The 26,007-nt window shown below is 44.1% G+C and overlaps 1 protein-coding gene across 1 annotated transcript; it reads right to left on the reverse strand.

Annotated features, from left to right (window-relative positions):
* Nucleotides 1-25,779, reverse strand: LOC137381043 (probable G-protein coupled receptor 139). The gene is made up of 7 exons (XM_068053436.1): nucleotides 25,710-25,779; nucleotides 22,523-23,415; nucleotides 22,199-22,367; nucleotides 21,671-21,726; nucleotides 12,569-12,633; nucleotides 9,306-9,443; nucleotides 1-136 (listed from the first exon to the last, which is right to left on the reverse strand). Exons 1-7 carry the CDS (start codon nucleotides 25,777-25,779, stop codon nucleotides 1-3), a joined length of 1,527 nt encoding a protein of 508 aa, XP_067909537.1.
* Between the last annotated feature and the right edge of the window lie 228 nt (nucleotides 25,780-26,007).

The following is a 26,007-nucleotide window of genomic DNA, read 5'->3' on the forward strand; positions in this document are numbered from 1 at the left end:
TTAGTAGTGGGCATAGCTGTCTTCCAAGCAGCTTACCCGGGTTCGATTCTTGGCCATTGCAATGCCCCATCTGAAGTCAGCCCCAATTCTGCAACTTTGCCTCATTTCGTACAAACGAAAAATGTCAAAGTCTTTACTGAATGGAAGATGACAAAGTATTCTCATCATCCAATCAGACTCACTCCCCTGATTGATCAGCGTCGCCCTGTAACAAGTTTGTTTCCTTCAAGTGTTTATCCAATCTCCTATTGAAATCATTGATTAGCTCTTTTTCCACCACACTTGTGGACAGGGAGATCCAACAGATAAAAAATAAGTTCTTCCTCACATTCCCCTGCATCTCTTTCCAAAAACCATCAAGCTGTGTTTCCTAGTCCTTGTACCATCAGCTAATGGGAACAGGTTATCCTTGTTCAACTCATGAACACCTCTATCAAATGTCCCCCGCCCCCCCAATCCATATTGCTGTATGGAGAACTTGCTTAGATAACACAGAGAGGACCTCCGTGGCACCCTGGTCCACTCCTCCATTACCCCCACCACCTCGTCCCCGTCCCATGGAACCTTCCCCTGCAATCGCAGGAGGTGTAATACCTGCCCATTTACCTCCTCTCTCTTCACTATCCCAGGCCCCAAACACTCCTTTCAGGTGAACCAGCGATTTACTTGTACTTCTTTCAATGTAGTCTCCTCTACATTGGGGAGACCAAACGCAGACTGGGTGACTGCTTTGCGGACCACTTCCGCTCAGTCCGCAAGCAGGACCCTGAGCTTCTGGTTGCTTGCCATTTCAACACTCCCCCCTGTTCTCATGCTCACATCTCTGTCCTGGGATTGCTGCAGTGTTCCAGTGAACATCAACGCAAGTTCGAGGAACAGCATCTCATCTACCGATTAGGCACTGTACAGCCTGCCGGACTGAACATTGAGTTCAATAATTTCAGAGCATGACAGCCCCCCACTTTACTTTCATTTTTAGTTATTTTTTATTTTTTTATTTTTTACATTTTTTACAATCATTTATTTCATTTCATCTTAGTTTGTTCCATTTGCTTACCCACTGTGTTTTTTTTCATGTTTGCACTTGCTGCTGTTTAATATTCAGTCCGTTAACACCTTATCTGTACTAATGCTTTGTCTTTCAACACACCATTAACATATTGTTTGCCTTTGCTCCATGACCTTTTGGTCAGCTATGTGGCCTTGTTCAATCTCCACCTTCTCCTTTGTTATCTCCTGCCCCACCTCCACCTCACTTGCTTATAACCTGTGACATTTCTAATATTTGTCAGTTCCAAAGAAGGGTTACTGACCTGAAACGTTAACTCTGCTTCGCTTTCCACAGATGCTGCCAGTCCTGCTGAGTGGTTCCAGCTTTCCTTGTTTTTATTTATAATGGGACTAATTATATGCTTTGTACATCAATATATTGAAGTCTGTTTGAGCTGATGCTTGCATAATTATACAATGGTTTTTCACGGCTATACTCTGGTTAAACCTTTGTGTAAGAACAATGGGAGAGATGGGTCGAAGACACCAACACCCTTTGCAGGGAGCGAGATGAGATAAACGTGAAACTGCAGAATTAAAAAAATGGCTGGCATCAACGAAAATGTAAGCTTTAGGCTCCTTAATAAAATAGAAAGAAACAGGAAGCGCCTGTAATGTGTGTAGATTAAACCATTAACTAACTCGTGTCAAACAATGATGTCGACCTGGACCAATTAGGGCACTTGGAACAATTCACAACTAATATGGTTACATCCTTGCACCACAAGAAGGATAAAAGAAAGGGTGTTACAGCATATCGTCAACACACTTAGAGAGGGGTAACAGAACATCCTTTGCACTTAGAAGCAGAAGATAGAATACAGTCAAGAAAACACAGCAAGAGAAGAAGAAGGAGAGAAGTCTGTGCCACAGCAAGCACAGAAGCTGGAACTGGTGCTGTGTGTTGCTGCATAATCTGCAGAGTCCAACAGGTAGAAAGGGTTAAGTGAGAAATACAGTATTTGTTCATAATCTGGCACTGTTTTGAGTTTGGAAATAATAGAGAGGCTGTCTCTGGTACAAGATGTCAACGAGAGAGGAATTTACATTTTTCTATCTTGAAAAGGTCGTTTACCAAACAGAACAGGATCTCTGCCAATGTGTTACATTATATCAGCGTCACAGACAGCTCAGTTTGTGACATGTTCTGTCCCCACTTCGCCTCCCTATTCTATCTCCCTGCTCTCGATCTTCTCCCTATTCAGTTCATTATTATTGCTGATCTTTATATTGGCCTATTTATTCTCTTCCAATCCTGTGTTCGGCGTTTTGTGTTCTTGTGTGTTCCATTTCACCAGACTGCCTCTATCCTCCTGAAGTCTGCTACTAGTCCCTTCCCTGTTTCTTACATTGCAGATGACACAAACATTGGCAAACATTGAATTTATGCCCTGTACACTCAAGTTCAAGTCATTAGGAGATATCAAAAAGAGCAGTGGTCCTAATATAAACCTCCACGGTATACCCCCCTCCAGTCTGAAACAACCATTGTCCACTCTCTCACCCAACGTCGTGTCCACTCAGCCACTGCCCCTTTCATCCATGGAGCACTAATATTGTTAACTAGTCAATTTGGAGGCACCATTAAGTCCTCCCCATGGGGACCCTGTTCCCAGACCTCTCTGTTTGCACTCTCCCATCAAAATTCCCCAGAGAGGTACAGCAAGGATTAGATATAGAGTAATGCTCCTTCTACACTGTCCCATCCAACACTACCAGGGCAGGGACATCATGGGTTGAATACAGAGTGAATCTCACTCTACGCTGTCCGAAACAGACAGAGAGAGAGAGAGACAGAAAGAGAGAAATAGAGAGACACAGACAGACAGGGTGACTGAGAGTGGAAGAAGGATATTTAACATCAGACATAGGAAGAGGAGGAGGCAATGAAACCCCTCAACCCTGTTCCAGCATTCAGTGTGATCAGGGCTGATCTGTGATCTAACTAACACTATATATCCCACCTCTGCCCCTTATCTCTTAATATCTTTGGTTGACACGAATCTATCAATCCCAGATTTAAAAGTTAACAAAGAAGCCAGCATGAATTGCTGTTTGCAGAAGAGAGTTCCAAAATTGCAAAGAAGTCCAAAGAAATGATTGGACAGGCAGGGGTTGTTTTCTCTGGAACAGAGGATACAGAGGGGAGATTGAGTTAAGGTGTATAAAATTATGAGGCGCCTCGATAGAGTGAATATGAAGTAGCTATTTCCCTTAGCACAGAGGTCCATAAGCGGGGATATAGATTTCAAAATTTCCACAACCAATATCATGAGGGTATGATGGCTCCCACAGTGGACTAGCTTGCTGGATGTTTAAAATGGAATATATTCTCTCTGGATCTCTCCTGATGTTTCTCTCTCCATACCTATCTGTTACATGTTTGTGCACACAGCAGTGAAGGATTATATCAAATTAATATATCTTACATTCTCCCTTTCAATCCACCCCAACAATCTCCCTCTCTCCAACCTTGTCCCTCTCCACAGCACTCTCTCTGTCTGCATATCTAACCCTCTCTCACTCTGTCTCTCTCCTAGTGTCAGAGATAGCAGGAGGGAGCGACAGAGGGAGGAGGACAGAGAGACACAAAGATCAACTCCAAATCCTCCAATCTATCCATGTACCTGAAGTTCCTCATCCCTGGAACCTTGCTCGTGAATCTTATCTGCACCCTCTCTAATGACCCCACATCCTTCCTAAAGTGTGGTGTCCAGAAGTGGTGCTGTGATCAAAAGTGTGGTGTCCTACCCTGCCACGTTCAGTGATTGGTTCACAAATACCCCCCAGATCTGTCTGTTTCTGCACCCCCTGTTAGAATTGTATTCTTTAGTTTAGATTTCCTCTCCTCCTTCTTCCTGCCTGTGGAGGTGGAAGATGTGGGCATGGTTCAGAATGAATGCATTGCATCTGTCTTCACAAAAGAGGGGAGGATAAACATATTGAGAGGAAATATTAAGGGGTTTAACATCTTTGAAAGCTGATAATTCACCAGATTGTTAAGAGGAGCAAGGGAGGACATAGAGGAGGCTCTGACCATCATTTTCCAATCCTCTCTGGTGACAACCCAAACTAGTGTATTATACAAGTTCAACATAACTTCCTTGCTCTTGTAATCTATGCCCATATTCATAAAGCCCAGGATACTGTATAATTTATGAACCACTCTCTCAACCTGTCCTGACACCTTCAATGACTTATGCACATATACACCCAGTTCCCTCTTCTCCTGCAACCCCTTTAGAATTGTATCCTCTATTCGAAATTGTATCTCCATGTTATTCCTACCAAAATTAATCACTTCACATTTCTCCACATTGAACCTCATCTGCCACTTCTCCGCCCATTCCACCAACTTGTCTGTGCCCTTTTGAAGTTCTACACTATTCTCCTCACAGTTCACAATGCTTGCAAGTTTCGTATCATCTGCAAATTTTGAAATTGTGCCCTTTACACCAAGGTCTAGGACAATAATATAGATCAGGAAAAGCAAGGGTCCCAACACTGATCCCTGGGGAGCTCCACTACAAACATTCCTCCAGCCCGAAAAACATCCATGAATCATTATTCTCTGTTTCCTGTCACTCAGCCAGTTTTATATGCATGTTGCTACCGTCCCATTTATTCAACGAGCTGTAATTTTGTTCACAAGTCTGCTGTGCGGCTCTGTATCAAATGCCCGCAGGTAGACCACGTACACCAAAGAGACAGATAAAGAGGAGGAGGCAATTTAACCCATCAACCCTGTTCCAGCATTCAATGAGATCAGGGCTGATCTGTGATCTAACTAACACCATATACCCCACCTTTGCCCCCCTTATCTCTTAATACCTTTGGTTAACAAGAATCTATCAATCACAGATTTAAAAATTAACAATCAAGCCAGCATGAATCCCTATTTGCAGAAGAGAGTTCCAAAATTGCAAAGAAATCCAAAGGAATGATTGAACAGGCTGGGGTTGTTTTATTTGTACCAGAGGAAGCTAAGGGGAGATTGGGTTGAGGTGCATAAAGTTTTGAGGGGCCTAGGTAGAGTGGATAGGAAGGACATATTTCCCTTAGCAGAGAAGTCCATAAGCGGGGCCATAGATTTCAAAATTTCCACAACCGATATCTTGAAGGTATGATGGCTCCCACAGTGGAATAGCTTGATGGATGTTCAAAATGGAGAATATTCCCTCTGGATCTCTCCTGATGTTTCTCTCTCCATACCTATCTGTTACATATTTGTTCACACAGCAGTGAAGGATTACATCAAATTAATATATCTTACATTCTCCCTTTCAATCCACCCCAACAATCTCTCTCTCTCTCAAAACTTGTCCCTCTCTGCAGCCCTCTCTCTGTCTGCATATCTAACCCTCTCTCCCTCTGTCTCTTTCCTAGTGCCAGAGATAGCAGGAGGGAGAGACAGAGGGAGAAAGACAGTGAGAGAATGTTTAAGGAACTGTACTCTGTTCCTAAGCTGTGCTGAACCTGCTCTCGGAGTGTTTTAGAATCTGATATGTTGGAATGAGATCACCTCTCATTCTTTTAAACTCCAAAGAATACAGATCCAATTTACTCAGCCTATCATCATAGGACAATGGCAGGGAAACTAAACAAATACTTTGTGTTTGTCTTCACAGAGGAAAATGCTAAAAACCTCCCAGAAATAATGGATAATCAAGGAACTAGTGTAAATGAGGAACTGCAAGGTATAAATATTAGGTTAAAAAAAGTACTAGACAATGAAGGGATCTTAAAGTAAATAACTCCCGTGGACCTGATTATTTGCATCCCAGAGTGTTGAAAGAGGTGGCTGCAAACGTTGTACCATTAATTAAAAAGGGAGAAAGGGATAGACTGAGTAATTACAGGCCACTCAGCCTAACTTCAGTGGAGGACAAATGATTGGGATAAACTCTGCTAAACAGTATTAATAGTCATTTAGAAAGGTGCAGATTAGTCAGGCATAGTTAGCATGGATTTGGTAAGTGGAGATCGTGTCAGACTAGCTGGAGTGAATTTTTTATGATGGTAACTGTGAGGGTCGATGAGGGGAGCAGTTCATCGCCAACTTCTCAGGGAAATTAGGCAATAAACGCTGGTCTTGTCAGTGATGCCCAGATCCCGGGAATGAATTTAATACAGTGTCAGCGCCTGTACACATACAGTACACAATGGGTACAAGGGAATGATTCACTCCTGTCTGGTTCTGTGTGTCTCAGTGTTTCCATGTCTGTGTCTCTGTCACGTTTAAAGCAATAACACTACATTAGTGAGGAATCAGTCTCTGAAATAAATGTCACAGTGTTGTGGTAACATAAAATGGCCACCGTGAACAGACCCAAAATGGCTAACTGATGTTTGTGGATATCCACAGATGTTCTGAGAGCGGAGGGAGAAAGAGACAGACAGGGAGACAAAGAGGGCGACACAGACAGAGAATGGTTTAAGACAATTTTATGATTTTGAGACTATGTGCACAGGTTCTCGATTCTGCAGCCAGTGGGAATAGTTTCTCTCTTTCTACCCTGTCAGTTTCCCTTATTAATCTGAAAACTTTCATCAAATCACCCCTTAACCGTCTAAATTCCAGGGATACAGAGTAAAACTCTTTCAACATTGTCCTATTAAGCACTCTAAAGAAAAGCACAGTGTGGGGTGAGACACAGAGTAAATTTCCCTCTGCACTGTCCCATCACACATTCCCAGGGCAGGGACAGCATGGGGTTCGATACAGAGTAAAGACAGGGTCTATTGTATTATACACAGAGAAATGGTCTTGTGCAGTACAAAGTGAGAGCGGGTAAAATGCAGCAGAAGCAGAGACCGCTCCCAGGGCAGGAACAGCATCGGGTGGATACAGCGTGAATCTCGCTCTCCACTGTCCGAAACACACAGAGAGAGAGAGAGAGAGAGAGAGAGAGAGAGAGAGAGAGAGAGAGAGAGAGAGAGAGAGAGAGAGAGAGAGAGAGAGAGAGAGAGAGAGTGAAAGAAGGATATCTAACATCGGAGAAAGGAAGAGGAGGAGGCAATTTAATCCCTCAACCCTGATTCTGCATTCAGTGAGATCAGGGCTGATCTGTGATCTAACTAATACCATATACCCCACCTTTGCCCCGTTACCTCTTAATACCTTTGATTGACAAAAATCTATCAATCACAGATTTAAAAATTAGCAATTAAGTCTGCATGAATTCCTATTTGCAAAAGAGAGTTCCAAAATTGCAAAGAAATCCAAAGGAAATATTAGACAGGCTGGGGTTGTTGTTTTTTTGGAACAGAGGAGGCTGAGGGAATATTAAGGTTCACCAGGATGTTGCCTGGTATGGAGGGCGCTAGCTATGAAGAGAGGTTGAGTAGATTAGGATTATTTTCAATAGAAAGATGGAGGTTCAGAGGGGACCTGATTCAGGTGTACAAAATCATGAGAGGTATAGACAGGATGGATAGCAAGAAGCTTTTTCCCAGAGTGGGGGATTCAATCACTCGGGGTCACGAGTTCAAAGTGAGAGGGGAAAAGTTTAGGGGGGATATGTGTGGAAAGTTCTTTCCACAGAGGGTGGTGGGTGCGTGGAATGTGTTGCCAGTGGAGGTGTTAGACGCGGGCACGATAGCGTCTTTTAGGATGTATCGAGACAGATACATGAATGGGCAGGAAGCAAAGAGATACAGACCCTTAGAAAATAGACGACTGGTTTAGATAGAGGATCTGGATCGGCGCAGGCTTTGAGGGCCGAAGGGCCTGTTCTTGTGCTGTAATTTTCTTTGCTATTTGTTCTTTGTTCTTTGTTCATTGAGTTGAGGAGTATAAAATTATGAGGGGCCTACATAGAGTAAATAAGAAGGACCTATTTCCCTCAGCAAAGAGGTCCATAAGCGGGGACATAAATTTCTAATTGTCTACAAGCAATATCATAAGGATGTGATGGCTCCCGCAGTGGAATAACTTGCTGGATGCTAAAAATGGAGCATATTCCCTCTGGATCTCTCCTGATGTTTCCCTCTCCGTACCTATCTCTTATATAATTGTGCACACAGCAGTGAAGGATTATATCAAATTAATACATCTTACATTCTCCCTTTCAATCCATACCAACAATCTCGCTCTCTCCAACCTTGGTCCTCTCACAGCCCTCCCTCTGTCTGCATATCTAACCCTCTCTGCCTCTGTCTCTCTCATGGTGCCAGGGATACCAGGAGGGAGAGACGGAGAGAGGAAGACAGAGAGAGAATGTTGAAGGAACTGTACTCTGTTCCTAAGCTGTGCTGAACCTGCTCTGGGAGTGTTTGATGGGCTATGTTAATCGGCCATGAATAGTCCTGTATCAGGCTTTGAAGAAACAGAGCATGTTCAGTACACAACGGGTCAAAGGGACCGTTTACTCCTGTCTGCTACTGGGAAGAGAGAGTGACCTTACATCAAGGCAGCGTTTGACCGAGTGTGGCATCGAGGAGCCCGAGTAAAATTGAGATCAGTGGGAATCCGCTGGTTTGACTCATACCGAACACAAAGGAAGATGGTTGTGGTTGTTGGAGGTCAATCATCTCAGTCCCAGGACATCACTGCAGGATTTCCTCAGGGTAGTATATTTGGCCCAACCATCTTCAGCTGCTTCATCAATGACCTGACTTAAAGGTCTGATTTAAAAAAAATAACCACTCGTGGGACACGATTGTTGGGAAAAAAATATTTCCGGAAGGAATATAAAGAGGGAAATGTGCCCTATCGGGGGACGAAGGGCAATCTGAATCTTATCACACCGCTACTTGCAGGATATTGCTGTGCATCCAGTGTTCTGCAGCATTTCCTGCCTGACAACAATGAGGAAACTTTAAAACTCAACTTTATGAGGGTCTGAGTGTGGATTTCTCTTTGTTTTCTCTCCATCTTCCTCTGCTTTGCTCTCCCCCGCACTTTCTGTATTTTAACCATTAATCAATAGGAGCCACAATGTGACATGTGGTTGTTTGAAACGATGACAGAAACAGTTCAGAGGACGTTTCAATCAAGACTAAATCCGACATCGAAAGAAAAAGAAGCAGATGTGGATGAGGTGGGTGGTGGTGGTGGGTGGGGGGGGTGGTGTATGGGGGGGCGTTGCGGGGGTTGCAGGAGAAAGACAGGGAGAGGGGTGTTTGAAATTTTAACACTGCAGGAATGTTCCTGCCTCTGGGATCGCTCAACTAACATCAATAAACAGGTAATCTGTATCATATGACATTTCTGCCTGCAGAATCTTGCTGTTCACAGCTTGTCAGCAGAATACCTTGCATTGTATGAGCGACTATATTTAAGAAGTGAATTCTTGTCTGCAAAGCTCTCCTGAAGGCCTGGAATCAATGTCCTGTGCTTGAAGCTGGTATAATTCCCGAATGATGCTGGTGTTTTTGGCAGTGCCGTGAATCTGTGGGTTAAATGAAATGTGCAGCAGCCATTTGAATAAGATCTGAAAGTGGATTTCCCTGTCTCTCTATCTCTCCATCTTTCCTACTGAATGAGAGTAGCAGGAGGGAGAGCGACGCAGGAGAGTGAGGGAAACACGAAGGGAATCAGAGGGGAAGAGGAGGTGTATCTGCCTTTTATCACACCGCTGCTTGTGGAATCTTGCTGTGCACAAATGGCCTGCAGTGTTTCCAACATTGCAACAGTGACGACCACTTTAAAATTAAGTAATTAATTGTCAAATGCTTCTGTTACTCAGCAATTAAATGGCCAAAATGCGAAGTTTTCTAAAGGTTTGTTATCATTCCCGAATAATGCTTTAGGCTCTGGTCTGAATTCGACAGTGAAATGTAGTACCTGAGGGGGCCATTTGAATTCAGATTTGCAGGGACTGGAATGTGGATGCTGTCTCTCTATCCTTCTACTGGAGAGGGGATGGAGGTCAATAGTGTTTCTGTGCTTCTATAATGAGTCCGAAACATATATAAATAGAAACACAGAAAAATGAAGTGAGAGCGGGAGAGTGAGAAATAGCTGGAGATAACAGGGTAAACACAAAGGGAGTGTTTATTCACTGCCCAGCTCCCAGCCCCTGTAGAGAAGCTGCCTCAACTAAAACCTCCAGCACTTCCGGCAACCGTATCCCTCTATTCCCATCCTATTCATGTATTTGTCAAGATGCCTCTTAAACGTCGCTATCGTAACTGCTTCCACAACCTCCCCCAAAAGCAGGTTCCAGGCACTCACCACCCTCTGTGTAAAGAACTTGCCTCGCACATCCCCTCTAAACTTTGCCCCTCTCACCTTAAACCTATGGCCCCTAGTAACTGACTCTTCCATCCTGGGAAAAATCTTCTTATTTTCCACTCAGTCCATGCCACTCATAACTTTGTAAAACTCTATCTTGTCACCCCTCCACCTCCGTCGTTCCAGTGAAAACAATCCGAGTTCATCCAACCTCCCTTCATAGCTAATGCCCTACAGGCCAGCCAACATCCTGGCAAACCTCTTCTGTACCATCACCAATGCCTCCACGTCCTTCTGGTATTGTGGCGACCAGAATTGCACGCAATATTCTAAGTGAGGCCTAACTAAAGTTCAGTACAGCTGCCATTTTTTATACTCCATGCCACGACCGATGAAGGCAAGCATACCATATGCCTTCTTGACTACCTTATCCACCTGCGTTGCCACTTTCAGTGACCTGTGGATCTGTACGCCCAGATCTCTCTGCCCTTCAATACTCCTAAGGGTTCTTTCGTTTACATTATACTTCCCACCTGCATTAGACCTTCCAAAATGCATTACCTCACATTTGTCTGGATTAAACTTCATATGCTATGTCTTTGCCCAAGCCTCCAACTGATCTATATCCTGCTGTATCCTCTGACAATCCTCATCACTATCCACATCTCCACCAACCTTTGTGCCATCTGCAAGCTTACTAATCAGACCAGCAAGATTTTCCTCTAAATCATCTATATATACTGCAAAGCGCAAAGATCCCAGCACTGATCCATGCGGAACACCACTAGTCACATCCCTCCATTCAGAAAATCACCCTTCCACTGCTCACCTCTGTCTTCTATAACAGAGCCAGTTCTGTATCCATCTTGTCAGCTCACCTCACGTTTTGTTCCAGTCTGCCATGAGGGACCTTGTCAAAGGCTTTACTGAAGTCCATATAGTTAACATCCACTGCTCTTCCTTCATCAATCATCTTCGTCACTTCCTCAAAAAACTCAATCAAATTAGTGAGACACGACCTCCCTTCACAAAACCATGCTGCCTCTCGCTAATAAGCTCGTTTATTTCTAAATGGGAGTAAATCCTGTCCCGAAGAATCCTCTCTAATAATTTCCCTGCCACTGACGTAAGGCTAACCAGCCTATAATTTCCTGGATTATTCATGCTACCCTTCTTAATCAAAGGAACAACACTGGCTATTCTCCAGTCCGCTGGGTCTTCACCTGTAGCCAATGAGGATGCAATGATTTCTGTCAAGGCCGCAGCAATTTCTTCCCTTGCATCCTCAGTATTCTGGGGTCGGTCCCATCAGGCCCTGGGGATTTATCTACCTTTTCAGTCTCGTTCTGCGACTCTCTGCATACTATCTGTCTCTCTGTCCATTTCTCTCTCTCAGTTCCACATCTCCTACCACCCACCCCCAGGACATGAGACATCCCTCTCTATTCTGAATCTACATCTTACTTCATATCTCTGCCCATTGTCACCTTTCTGGCTCTGCATCTATCTCTTTCTCTGGGGTGGATTTCTCTTATCTACATCGCTGCTGCATTCTCTCGCTACAGCTACAGCTTTTCCGATGAATTTCGCCATCTCTATCCATCTCTCTCACTCCCTCTCGCTTTCTGTATGTGCCCTCCTTGTTATTTTTGCTCTCTCCTCTTAGTTACTGTCATTGTTTTCTGACTCCCTGACTCTCGTTCATTATCCATTTCCCTCTCCATTTGGTTCTCTCTCTCTCTCTCTCCCTCGGTAAGTTCTGTCCTAATACATTGATCTCTGCTTTCTGTGTCTCTCTCCCTCTGACTGGGGGTGGATTTGAAATCGCTGCCGTTATGTTGTACAAGGTGATAATGTACCGGGATCCTGCTTTCCAACACGCCTGAGTTTTGCTCCCATTGAGTTAATAAACAGGGAAGAGATTCAGAATGGACGGCCGATTCACAACAACACCGCATCCCCCACCCCGTCCGCCCCAACCCTGGTTTGCACCATGTGCATCAAGTCCAAGGCCAGCCCAGTGATTCCTCTCTTCTCTGTGCATATGCTCCCGACTGTTTCTACCTGTCTTCTTGTGGGTCAATGGGGGAAGGGTCAGATCATTCATGATCAAACATAGACGAGAGAGGCTCAAAGGGCCGTATGCCCTCCTTTGTCCCTATGCAAACTAGTGTGTGTACATATTTGTGTCAGAGTGTGTATGATCCTCTGATGCCTGCTTGGCGGGGCGGGGGTGCGGGTGGGGTTTGGAGGGATACGGGTAGGAGTGGCTAGTTGGATGAACAGGTGATACACCTTTCTGCAGTGAGGGTTGTGCCTGGGGTTGGGATCTTGCTCTACGTTAAAGGCTCAGAAAGCCAGTTAGCCTCTGGGGGTCCTTGGTCTATGCCCGAAACTGTATTTAGCTAGACACGAGTGAAAGGTGCTGGGGGTCTGGGAGCGATTTGATAGAATTCCAGTGTCTTAACCAGACAGGAATTAAAGACTGCGAGGAGATGGAGACACGCACAGGAAAGCAATGGTGGTTTGAATTTCACAGTGGCTGTTGTCTAGGACGAGAGTTACACGGGGCGACTGTTCACAGGGAAGATGATACAGAGTGGGAGTTCGTAGAGGGAGAGGCTTTTCAATTACAGGGGCGGTATTTAGAAAGGGAGGGATGTTTGCAATGGGGGCAGGAGGAGTTTTAGGGGGCGATATTCACAGCAGGAATTCGGCAATGTTTAAAATGGGAGGGCTGCTTCTCCAGGTTTAAAATGGGTGGGGGTCTACTCCAGGTTTAACATGCGAGTGGGCATTCTCTTGGTTTCAAATGGGAGGGGGGATTCACCATGTTTCAAATGGCAGGGGGCATTCTCCAGGTACAAAACGGGAGGCGGGATGCACCAGGTTTCAAATGGCAGGGGGACCTCAAGTTTTAAAATTGGTGCAGATTCTCCAGTGTTAAAATGGGAGGGGTTCTTCTCCAGGTTTAAAATGGAAGAAGGTCTTCACCCAGTTTATACTGGGAGGGGGCGTTTCCAGGTTTAAACTGGGAGTGGGCATTCTCCAAGTTTAAAATGGGAGGGGGAAGTCACCTGGTTTCAAATGGCAGATGGAACTCTGCAGGTTCAAAATGGGAGGGGACTTTTCTAGTCTGCTCAAATTGAAATTTCTGGCAGCGTGGAAATATTTACAGGGGTGAATTTTGCGGTGAGGAAATTTTGCGGGGTGGGAATTTTGCAAGGGGTAATTTTGTAGGGAGGGAAGATTGCATGGGGGAATTTTAGAGGGGGATTTTGTGGGGTGAGGATTTCCTGGGGGGATATTTGTGGCAGGGATATTAGCGGGGTGAATATTTGTGTTGGGGGTAAATTTACAAGGGGGTATTTGCGGGGAGATTGGTTGTGGGGGTGGAATTTGCGTGGGGGAATTTGAAGTGGGTATATTTGTGGGGGTAAATTTGCAGGGGTAAATTTGTGGAGGGGGAATTTAGCGGGTGTACAATATGTGCTGGGAGAATATTTTTTTTGCGGCAAGGGGGCAAAAATCCAGAAAGAGAGAAAAGCCACAGTGAGAGAAAGCAGATAGAGCCAAGGAGAGAGAAAGCAGAGAAAGGGACAGAAAAAGTCAGAGAAACAGAAAAAAGCCAGAATAAGTCCGATAATTAGAGAAAAGCCAGAAAAAAGTCAGAGAAATAGAGAAACGACAGGAAAAATCAGAAAAACAGGGAAAAGGCAGAATAAGTCAGAGAAATAAAGAAAAGTCAGAAAAACGTCAGAGAAATACAGAAAAGACAAAAACGTCTGAGAAACAGAGAAAAGGCAAAACAAAATCAGAGAAATAGAGGAAAAGCAAAAACGTCAGAGAAATAGAGAAAAGGCAGAAAAGGGCAGTGAAATAGAGAAAAAGCCTGAGAAATAGAGAAAAAGCAGAAAAAGTTAGAGAAATCGAGAAAAAAGACAACAAAAAGTCAGAGACATAGAGAAAATGCATAAAAAGTCTGAGAAATAGAGAAAAGTCACGAGAAGTCAGAGACATAGAGAAAAGCCAGAAAATATCAGATAAATATAGAAGAGGCAAAAAAGTCAAATAGAGACCATGCAGAAAAAGTCAGAGAAACAGAGAAAAGGCAGAACAACTCAGGGGAAGCAGAGAAAAGGCGACACAGTGGTGCAATGGTTAGCACTGCAGCCTCGCAGCTCCAGGGACCCGGGTTCCATTCTGGGTACTGCTTGTGTGGAGTTTGCAAGTTCTCCCTGTGTCTGCGTGGGTTTTCTACGGGTGCTCCGGTTTCCTCCCACAAGCCAAAAAGACTTGCAGGTTGGTAGGTAAATTGGCCATTATGAATTGTCACTAGTATAGGTAGGTGGTAGGGAAATATAGGAACAGGTGGGGATGTTTGGTAGGAATATGGGTTTAGTGTAGGATTAGTATAAATGGGTGGTTCATGGTCGGCACAGACTCAGTGGGCCGAAGGGCCTGTTTCAGTGCTGTATCTCTAATCTAATCTAAAAGGCAGAACAACTCAGGGAAGCAGAGAAAAGGCAGAATAACTCAAGGAAATACAGAAAAGGCAGGAAAGGTCAGAGAAACAGAGTAAAGGCAGAAGGAAATCATAGTAATAGAGAAAAAAGCCTGAGAAACAGCGAAAAAAACACAGAATTGTCAGAGAAATAGAGAAAAGCCACAAAAAGTCAGAGACACAGAAAAAAGCCGGAAAATATCAGAGAAATAGAGAAAAGGCAAAAAGAAAGTCTGAGAAATAGAGGAATGGCAAAAAGGTCAAATGCAGACTCTCCAGAACAAGTCAGAGAAATAGAGGAAAAGCTGAGAAAATGTTAAAAAAGCGAAAAGACAGCAAAAGACAGAAAAGACAGGAAAAAGATAAGCAAAGAAAAAAGGGGAGGGATAAAAAAGCAGAGGGAAAGAATGGAGACACAAAGGAACTGCAGTCAGCAGAGATGCAGCAGAAAGCCAGTGAAGGAGAAAGACTCAAAGAGAGTAACTGAGAGTAAAACACAAAGGGAGAAGACAAAACACAAAGAGGGAGATTGAGAGAAAGGTTCAGAGAGACAGATTAAGAGAGAGATTGAGAGATTAATCGAGCGAAAGCCAGTGCGAGAGAATCACACAGAGAGAAACAGAGAGAGAGAGAAACACAAGGAGAGAGGGAGATTGAGAGATAGAAACACGGAGAGGGGAAACACAGAGAGAGGGAGAAACACACGGAGAAGAAAACAGAGAGATATAGAGATTGAAAGAGTGATTGAGTTAGATGAGGGAGAAAGACAGAGAGAGAGAATAAAGTTCAGATACTCACCATCCCACACTGTCTGCGCTCCATCGTTGTACTCTAACACCTTCCCTCCAGCAGCTCGCCCATGGGGAAAAGATCCTGGGCAGGGACTATGGGGTTGGAATTGAAGAAAAGGGTAAGGACTGGGACACAGCGAGAGGGATTCAGGCTGCTCTCTCTCTCTCTCTCTCACACACACACACACACACACACACACACACACACACACACACACACACACACACACACACACACACACACACACACACACACACACACACACACACTGTAATCAGGTTGCATCTCACCTGTGCACAGGGAGACTGAGACACAGAAACTCACCGTCACGCACCAGCCGCTTGGAAGGAAAGAATGGTGGCTTATGTTGAAATAATATATCCCAGAATCTGACACTCAAATACCCGGTCCACCCTAAGTACAGCTCATCCAACCAGGTCTCAGCTTTCTCTATCTGGACACTCCCTCTCAGATATGGAACAGTCCATTGTGAATCTCTGTATAAACAGGGAATGGTGAAGGGAGGGATATTCCAGCCATATCACAAATGGATCATTCCTGACAGAAACCTGTCTGTCTGTTTGTCTCTCTCCCTCCCCCAAAACCTCATTAACGGTGCAGAAAAAGCTGTTGTTATTTCAAAACATGGAGCGGAGGTCGGTCTGGATAATGGCAATTGAACACAAATTGCATTAAATGTCTTTCACTTTTCACCTCCAGTTTACAGAATGTTCAGAAATTGACTGAAAATGTCTCACTGCAGTTACCTTGAAATTCTGGCAAGGAGTTTTCGCTTGAGAGGTCTGGTTGCAGTATAAACAGGCAGATCTTATTCGGATCTTCAATTACACTCCGAGACAAAGGATGGAACTGGAGCCAGGTTAGTGATGCAGCCAAGAGAACGTTGGCTTGCACTTTGTTTGACGCTGCTGCATTTATGCATTACCCCTGTAATCATTGGAGAAAACGAATGTCTTACCATTTACCATTTTAATGTAACAAAGGTTTACAAAGCTGGAAATGGCCAAGAACACAACTTGTATTAACTGTCTTCCACTTTTCACCTCCAGTTTCTATAAGGTTCAACGATAAGGACCTCCACATTCCAAAAAAGAATTATTAGTGCTGCAATAAAGTGTCACTTGTTCCCCTTTTCTTCATGACTGTTTCCTTCCTCTGCTCTCCTTGGGGATTCAAAGGGATTTCTGTTCATCACTTGTCCAAATTGAGGAGGTTCCAGCTCCTCTGCAGCTGCTGCACTGGAGAAATTAATTGAATTCAAAATATTTCCCACGGTTTGGAACCATTAGGAGTTCATGTACTAGCAGGAGGACCGAATAGGCAAGAAGTTGGTGTGGTCTGGAATTCATTGCCTGAAAATTTCTGAAAGCAGATTCAATATTAACATTCAAAAGACAATTGGATCAAAACTTCAATTCCTCTTAGTTTAGAATTTAGATTTAGAACATTACAGCGCAGTACAGGCCCTTCGGCCCTCGATGTTGCGCCGCCCTGTGAAACCATCTGACCTACACTATTCCATTTTCATCCATGTGTCTATCCAATGTCCACTTAAATGCCCTTAAAGTTGGCGAATCTACTACTGCTGCAGGCAGGGCGTTCCACGCCCTTACTACTCTCTGAGTAAAGAAACTACCTCTCACATCTGTCCGATATCTATCACCCCTCAACTTGAAGCTATGTCCCCTCGTGTTTGCCATCACCATCCGAGGAAAAAGACGCTCACTATCCACCCTATCTAACCCTCTGATTATCTTATATGTCTCTATTAAGTCACCTCTCCTCCTCCTTCTCTCCAACGAAAACAACCTCAAGTCCCTCAGCCTTTCCTCGTAAGACCTTCCCTCCATACCAGGCAACATCCTAGTAAATCTCCTCTGCACCCTTTCCATAGCTTCCACATCCTTCCTATAATGCGGTGACCAGAACTGCACGCAATACTCCAGGTGCGGTCTCACCAGAGTTTTGTACAGCTGCAGCATGACCTCGTGGCTCCGAAACTCGACCCCCCTACTAATAAAAGCTAACACACCATATGCCTTCTTAACAGCCCTATTAACCTGGTTAGCAACCTTCAGGGATTTATGCACCTGGACACCAAGATCTCTCTGTTCATCTACAGTACCAAGAATCCTCCCATTAGCCCAGTACTCTGCATTCCTGTTACTCCTTCCAAAGTGAATCACCTCACACTTTTCCGCATTAAACTCCATTTGCCATCTCTCAGCCCAGCTCTGCAGCCTATCTATGTCTCTCTGTCCCCGACAACATCCTTCGGCACTATCCACAACTCCACCGACCTTAGTGTCATCTGCAAATTTACTAACCCACCCTTCTACACCCTCTTCCAGGTCATTTATAAAAATGACAAACAGCAGTGGCCCCAAAACAGATCCTTGCGGTACACCACTAGTAACTAAACTCCAGTATGAACATTTGCCATCAACCACCACCCTCTGTCTTCTTTCAGCTAGCCAATTTCTGATCCAAAGCTCTAAATTACCTTCAACCCCATACTTGCGTATTTTCTGCAATAGCCTACCGTGGGGAATCTTATCAAACGCCTTACTGAAATCCATATACACCACATCCACTGCTTTACCCTCATCCACCTGTTTGGTCACCTTCTCGAAAAACTCAATAAGGTTTGTGAGGCACGACCTACCCGTCACAAAACCGTGCTGACTATCTCTAATGTACTTATTCTTTTCAAGATGATTATAAATCCTGTCTCTTATAACCTTTTCCAACATTTTACCCACAACCGAAGTAAGGCTCACAGGTCTATAATTACCAGGGCTGTCTCTACTCCCCTTCTTGAACAAGGGGACAACATTTCCAATCCTCCAGTCTTCCGGCACTATTCCTGTCGACAATGACGACATAAAGATCAAGGACAAAGGCTCTGCAATCTCCTCCCTAGCTTCCCAGAGAATCCTAGGATAAATCCCATCTGGCCCAGGGGACTTATCTATTTTCACACTTTCCAAAATTGCTAACACCTCCTCCTTGTGAACCTCAATCCCATCTAGCCTCGTAGCCTGAATCTCAGTATTCTCAACAACATTTTCTTTCTCTACTGTAAATACTGACGCAAAATATTCATTAAACACTTCCCCTATCTCCTCTGATTCCACACACAACTTCCCACTACTATCCTTGATTGGCCCTAATCTAACTCTAGTCATTCTTTTATTCCTGATATACCTATAGAAAGCCTTAGGGTTTTCCCTGATCCGATCCACCAATGACTTCTCGTGTCCTCTCCTTGCTCTTCTTAGCTCTCCCTTTAGATCCTTCCTGGCTAGCTTGTAGCTCTCAAGCGCCCTAACTGAGCCTTCACGTCTCATCCTAACATAAGCCTTCTTCTTCCTCTTGACAAGCGCTTCAACTTCTTTAGTAAACCACGGCTCCCTCGCACGATAACTTCCTCCCTGCCTCACAGGTACATACTTATCAAGGACACGCAGTAGCTGCTCCTTGAATAAGCTCCACATTTCGATTGTTCCCATCCCCTGCAGTTTCCTTCCCCATCCTACGCATCCTAAATCTTGCCTAATCGCATCACAATTTCCTTTCCCCCAGTTATAATTCTTGCCCTGCGGTATATACCTGTCCCTGCCCATCGCTAAGGTAACCCTAACCGAATTGTGATCACTATCACCAAAGTGCTCACCTACATCTAAATCTAACACCTGGCCGGGTTCATTTCCCAGTACCGAATCCAATGTGGCATCGCCCCTGGTTGGCCTGTCTACATACTGTGTCAGAAAACCCTCCTGCACAAACTGGACATAAACTGACCCATCTAAAGTACTCGAACTATAGTATTTCCAGTCGATATTTGGAAAGTTAAAGTCCCCCATAACAACTACCCTGTTACTCTCACCCCTGTCGAGAATCATCTTCGCTATCCTTTCCTCGACATCTCTGGAACTATTCGGAGGTCTATAAAAGACTCCCAACAGGGTAACCTCACCTCTCCTGTTTCTAACCTCAGCCCATACTACCTCAGTTGCCGAGTCCTCAAACGTCCTTTCTGTCGCTGTAATACTCTCCTTGATTAACAATGCCACACCCCCCCCCCTCTTTTACCATCTTCTCTGTTCTTACTGAAACATCTAAATCCCGGAATCTGCAACATCCATTCCTGCCCCTGCTCTACCCATGTCTCCGAAATGGCCACTACATCGAGATCCCAGGTACCAACCCATGCTGCAAGCTCACCCACCTTATTCCGGATGCTCCTGGCGTTGAAATAGACACACTTTAAACCAGGTTCTTGCTTGCCAGTGCCCTCTTGCGTCCTTGTAACCATATCCCTGACCTCACTACTCTCAACATCCTGTACACTGGCACTACAATTTAGGTTCCCATTCCCCTGCTGAATTAGTTTAAACCCCCCCGAAGAGCACTAGCAAACCTCCCCCCCAGGATATTGGTACCCCTCTGGTTCAGGTGAAGACCATCCTGTTTGTAGAGGTCCCACCTACCCCAGAAAGAGCCCCAATTATCCAGGAAACCAAAACCCTCCCTCCTGCACCATCCCTGCAGCCACGTGTTCAACTCCTCTCTCTCCCTATTCCTCGCTTCGCTATCACGTGGCACGGGCAACAACCCAGAGATAACAACTCTGTTTGTTCTCGCTCTAAGCTTCCACCCTAGCTCCCTAAATTTCTGTCTTAAATCCCCATCTCTCTTCCTACCTATGTCGTTGGTGCCTATGTGGACCACGACTTGGGGCTGCTCCCCCTCCCCATTAAGGATCCCAAAAACACGATCCGAGACATCACGAACCCTGGCACCTGGGAGGCAACATACCAACCGTGAGTCTCTCTCGTTCCCACAGAACCTCCTATCTGTTCCCCTAACTATGGAGTCCCCAATGACTAATGTTCTGCTCCTCTTCCCCCTTCCCTTCTGAGCAACAGGGACAGACTCTGTGCCAGATATCTGTACCCCATTGCTTACCCCTGGTAAGTCGTCCCCCGCAACAGTATCCAAAACGGTATACCTGTTGTTGAGGGAAACGGCCACAGGGGATCCCTGCACTGCCTGCTGGTTCCCTCTCCTTCCCCTGACGGTAACCCATCTACCTACTTCTTTTACCTGAGGTGTAACTACCTCCCCATAACTCCTCTCAATAACATCCTCCGCCTCCCGAATGATCCGAAGTTCATCCAGCTCCAGCTCCAGTTCCCTAACGCGGTTCTCGAGGAGCTGGAGTTGGGTGCACTTCCCACAGATGCAGTCAGCAGGGACACTCTTGGCGACCCTTACCTCCCACATTCTGCAGGAGGAACATGCAACTGCCTTAACCTCCATTCCCACTATTCCAAATTCCCAACAAATCTACTGAAAAACAAAAAAAAACAAAAAGTCAAAACTTGTTAGGTTAGCAATCCAACGGACAGAACTTCCTAAATAAAAAGCTTACCTTATCAACACACCAGAGTCCTTTTTTTATGGTTAGAGGAGGAGGGTGGGTGGGAGACACTACACGTGTAGTGTCTCGGGTACAGCCACCACACAAATATATACCTTTTTCCTTACCCAGCAGTCCCCTGGTCCTCCGAAAACAAAAGGGAATTCACTTTTAAACTTACGCTGAAATTGACTTCACAGCTGTAAGCCCGTTCACGCACCTCCGTTGCTATCCACGCTGCAGCCACCGAAACTAAAAGAAAGAGATTCTAAACCACACAAATATATACCTTTTTCCTTACCCAGCAGTCCCCTGGTCCTCCGAAAACAAAAGGGAATTCACTTTTAAACTTACGCTGAAATTGACTTCACAGCTGTAAGCCCGTTCACGCACCTCCGTTGCTATCCACGCTGCAGCCACCGAAACTAAAAGAAAGAGATTCTAAACCGCACAAATATATACCTTTTTCCTTACCCAGCAGTCCCCTGGTCCTCCGAAAACAAAAGGGAATTCACTTTTAAACTTACGCTGAAATTGACTTCACAGCTGTAAGCCCGTTCACGCACCTCCGTTGCTATCCACGCTGCAACCACCGAAACTAAAAGAAAGAGATTCTAAACCACACAAATATATACCTTTTTCCTTACCCAGCAGTCCCCTGGTCCTCCGAAAACAAAAGGGAATTCACTTTTAAACTTACGCTGAAATTGACTTCACAGCTGTCAGCCCGTTCACGCACCTCCGTTGCTATCCACGCTGCAGCCAGTTATAGTAGAGATGATGCGAGCATAGAAATAGAAGTGAGAGTCAGAGATGTAACAACGTTAGTGATGAAGAATTCGACACAACGTATTTAGAGAGTTATTATTTGTACATGATCGTTTGAGTTTCATTTGATGCTGTTGCTTTGTTTAGGCTTTACCTTTAATCACTCAAAATAATTTTCCTAACAGGAACGAGTTTAATGCTACAAGTATTTGCATAGTTGAAAAATAGCAGTTTAACACAAATTTTATTGTAATTCTCTTACTAAGCCTCTCAAGTTTACATAAAGTAAATTAATCAAACTTATGGAAACGTTCAAACTCTCAGGAACACAGAATCTCCCATCAGCAATGGATCAGCATCACCATCTGCTGGTGTCCCCGACTTACTGCAGTTACTGTCCCCCTCCCACCATCTCCAGTTGCTGGTGTCCCTTATCACTGCATTTACAGCACCCTCTCACCATCTTCATCTGCTGGTGTCCCTGTCTCACTGCAGTTTCTGCCCTTCTCACCATCTGACAATTTCTGTGACTTGCAGTTTAGTCCATTTTGCTCTGGTTTCAGGGTGGGTTTAGTTGAATTCAGTTGAGCTGTTCGACGAGCGTTTTTGAGAAACAATTCATAAATCTTCTGAAGAGCAAGAGGAACAGATTTAATATCATTTCAGTCTTCAGCGCTGTGAATATCAAATGTACTTTCTGTTCTGCGGTGAGTGTTGGGAAAGGAATATTAAATTGGATTTAGTTCCAGTGTTTGAAGCCCTTCAGCTCTTTCCATGATTTCACTAATTTAACAATGAGATTGAAAGGGTATTTCACAGCCTTCTTCAGTTCCTTTCTGAATTTAGCCTGGGTCACAACGTAAATACATGTGTTGGTGCAGGAACTGAGAAGCTGCAGCATCTGTGCTGTTTGATTTGTGATGAAGAGAGCATCAGTATCGGAGGAATAATACTGAATGTCTGCAATTCGCGCATAAATGTTATACACAACTCGGGTCGCCCATAACAGTATAAAACTGACGGATATAGTGAAGAGTAAAATAATTGATTTTCTGCGATTCTCCATCTCTGGGTCCTTGTGATTGTCTCCATTGCTGTGGCCCCGGAATCCCCTGCGGACTTTACTGGAGAATAAAATCCGTCTGACAGTCAGAACATTGAGCAGCAAAATCAGAAAGACCGGGACACAAGGTGTTATGGTGCGTTCAAACAATTCAAATGCGCCCCATGTGGGGGAAGTAAAGAAGATCAGTTTATAATTACAACCCATGGAAACATTATCAATAATGTAATTTGCTTCCTGTGTAAAGTACCAGGGGATAGACTCCAAACAGCCCATCACACTAACCGTTCCTACAACGACACCCACCGTTTTCTCAGTGCAACATTTTGTTTTAAGCTTCTCACAACAAATGGCCACAAATCGATCAAAAGTGAAAGTGACTGTGAGCCAGACAGAAACAACGGTGGCTGCAGAAAGAAGAACGACAACGAGAGAACACACAGGAGTAATTCTCAGGAATGAAACTGGGAAATAAATTGGAACAATCCAAATCAATATGGGATCAGTGATAACGACCAGGAGATCAGCCACTGCCATTCCCACTAGGTAGACAGTGATACATTTGGAGAGGCCGCACTTTCCGCGGGTCAGGATCACAATTGCCACCAAGTTAACTGGAAGAGAGAGAAAAGGAAGCAAAGAAATTATTGATCAGACCTGGAGACAAAGCAGCAGTTTGAAAGTATCTGGGCTGAAATTTCCAGCTTTGTTGCTGCATCGAGCAGTGAAAACTGATTCATTGACCTGGGCAGTGCTTTGCCACAGTGAAATGTTTGAAAATACAATTATTTAAAATGAATTGGGAAATTGATACGGAAAGTGAATAAAGTCAACACCGGATCTACTGGAAGTACTGAGTGAGGATGCAACGCCAGTGAGGAAATGAGAAGGGGTTTGACAAAAGATGGAATCCAATGAATTAATTGGGAATTTGTTTTCAGACTGTTGGTTGGGAAGTTTTCGGAAGAACCGATGAGTAGCTGATTTGTTGCTCTGCGTTCAGTGAAACGGCAGGAAGTTACCAAATGGGAAAATGCTGAAAAATGCAGCGCTGAGTTTGAGTATCAGCCACGATCGAGAATTGCAGAGCAGACTTGAAGGGCTAATGTCCTCCTCCTGCTCCTATGTTCCTACATTCCTATCAGTTTGGACGAGGCAGCTGTAGGTGGAACCAGGGAGTGATGTTGGGAGGGAGAGAAGGAAAAGGAGGGGAGACTGGAACAGATGGTTTGGGAGAGTGGATAAACTAAAGCTAGAATGAGGAGACTGAGGATTCAATATGGTGAGGAGAGGCTGAGATTCACGGGGAGAGGCTGCAAAAGAGTTCTGGAGGAAATCTAATATTTAGATCCCAGTTGAAAAACTCAATTAATACTTTCAAACAGGTATTGTGGTCATTGGTGTTGCAGAACAGTTAATTGTTTATACAATAAAGTCAATGTATTTAGTTTGTACAAGCAATGAAATGTAAATTTAAATATATTTCTGATATCAGCCTCGCTCTTTTTTGAACTCGGCAGTCACCGAGATTTTAAAGCACAGAATTTAAGTAATGAAAGACAATCGGTGAAGTCTTGATTCTATTCTATTTATTCAGTCACTAAGTAAGGAACAGGAACCTTCGACAAAACAAAATGAGGACCTAACAGAAATCAACACAAAGCATCAAGTCCAACAGGAAAATGAACACAATCTGACAACAGTCAATTTCCACTCACAGTTTCTCTCTCTAATTGTTCTGGACGTTCCAGCACATTATGATCGTGAATTATTCACACTGCTGCTTCTTACCCTTTCTCTTTACTTCTGCTTCTCTCTTTCCCTCGGTTTCGTTCTCCCTGCTCCTTTTCTCCTTCCGTATCTCTCCTGAGTACTCACACCCTGCAAACTGTTACTTATTGCGACTTTTCGCACACGATGTATTCCTAACATTCTGTCCCTGTGTGATGTTCTCCAGCCCCAGGTTTAATTATTCTATTCTCAGAGTCAGTTTGCTCAACGGCAAAATCTTTGTGAATAATTTAAACTGTCTACAGAACTCCCAAGTCTCCACTGTTTACCTACACTCTTCACTTCATCTCCAATGCATGGAATAAACAGGATGGAAAGCTTCTTCCGGACAAACTTCACAATAATTGAAATTCCTTCTCCTGGAATTATAAAGTAATTCGTTAGAATATGGGATTGTTTAACTAATAAAACACCAACATCAGCGCTGCAGCTGATAATCTTCAGATGAATGGAAAGACTCCTGATTCCAACTGATAGAGAGTAAACAAATAAAATATCACATCAATTCTTTCTATTTTACAATGTCGTCCAGTGTCAGTGAACGCTCCACAGTGAAACAGAGAAGGAGATGTGAAAGTGTCAGCAGAAAACTCAGTTTAGTAGCCAGACCTCTGAAGCAGCGTCAGAGACACACAAAATAAAATAATATTGGATAACAGTGAAATTCAAATAAATACATTGAAATTCCATTTACTCTGAGCCATGATATTGGGGAGGGAGGACATTGTACTGTCCCTTTTGTAGCAGTGAGACAGTGAGACGTCTCAGTATCAAAAACTGAAAAAAACATTCATAAAAATATTCCAGGTTAGATCCACATCATGAAACTGTTAAAAGTTCTTGATGGTTTAATTCTTGATCACAACCGTGGCACCTGATCCAAAAACATTCAATACACAGAGTAATCTAGTAACAATGCCACGGTTTCTTAAAATAATATCATTATAGACATAATACAACTCCTGTAAGAAAGAAAGAGTAGACAATGAGGTTATTACATCAGTAAATTGCTGGAAAAGAGCAGTTGGCTGTGTAACACACGCAGTGAGAAATATACCCAGCGCAGTAGCACAGTTAGCATCGAATTACACCATTAACAGCTGATATACTGATTTACCAGGAACTCCAATTGTTGCAAGTAGAGGGTAGTAAATGTCTTCTACTTGAAATATCACTGGATATCCCATTTCTGTGAAAAGCAAAGACTTATGTTAGCCTGGAATCCACAGCTTCTGCAGGCACTCGGAGCTCATCCATTCCAATGGGTCCTAATTTATACAGGGGATAAGCCTCCCCTGACATGGCTATACTGCTGATCATTGCTATTAGTGGCACCTGAACAAACACATTACATGAGCACTATTAACTCTGATGTAAATAATGTGGTGAATAAAACACAATCATTTCAATGTCAA

This window comes from Heterodontus francisci, chromosome 21 (genome assembly GCF_036365525.1).
Source record: "Heterodontus francisci isolate sHetFra1 chromosome 21, sHetFra1.hap1, whole genome shotgun sequence".
NCBI classification, from domain to species: Eukaryota; Metazoa; Chordata; class Chondrichthyes; order Heterodontiformes; family Heterodontidae; genus Heterodontus; species Heterodontus francisci.

Excerpts from the sequence above, each read along its gene's own strand:
- LOC137381043 (XM_068053436.1), bottom strand. The coding sequence starts at position 25,779 with ATGGGATATCCAGTGATATTTCAAGTAGAAGACATTTACTACCCTCTA. Across the intron at positions 23,416-25,709 it reads TGCAACAATTGGAGTTCCTG|TTAACTTGGTGGCAATTGTG; the intron begins GTAAATCAGTAT and ends TCTCTCTTCCAG. Across the intron at positions 137-9,305 it reads AGTCGCTCATACAATGCAAG|TAAAGACTTTGACATTTTTC; the intron begins GTATTCTGCTGA and ends TCTTCCATTCAG.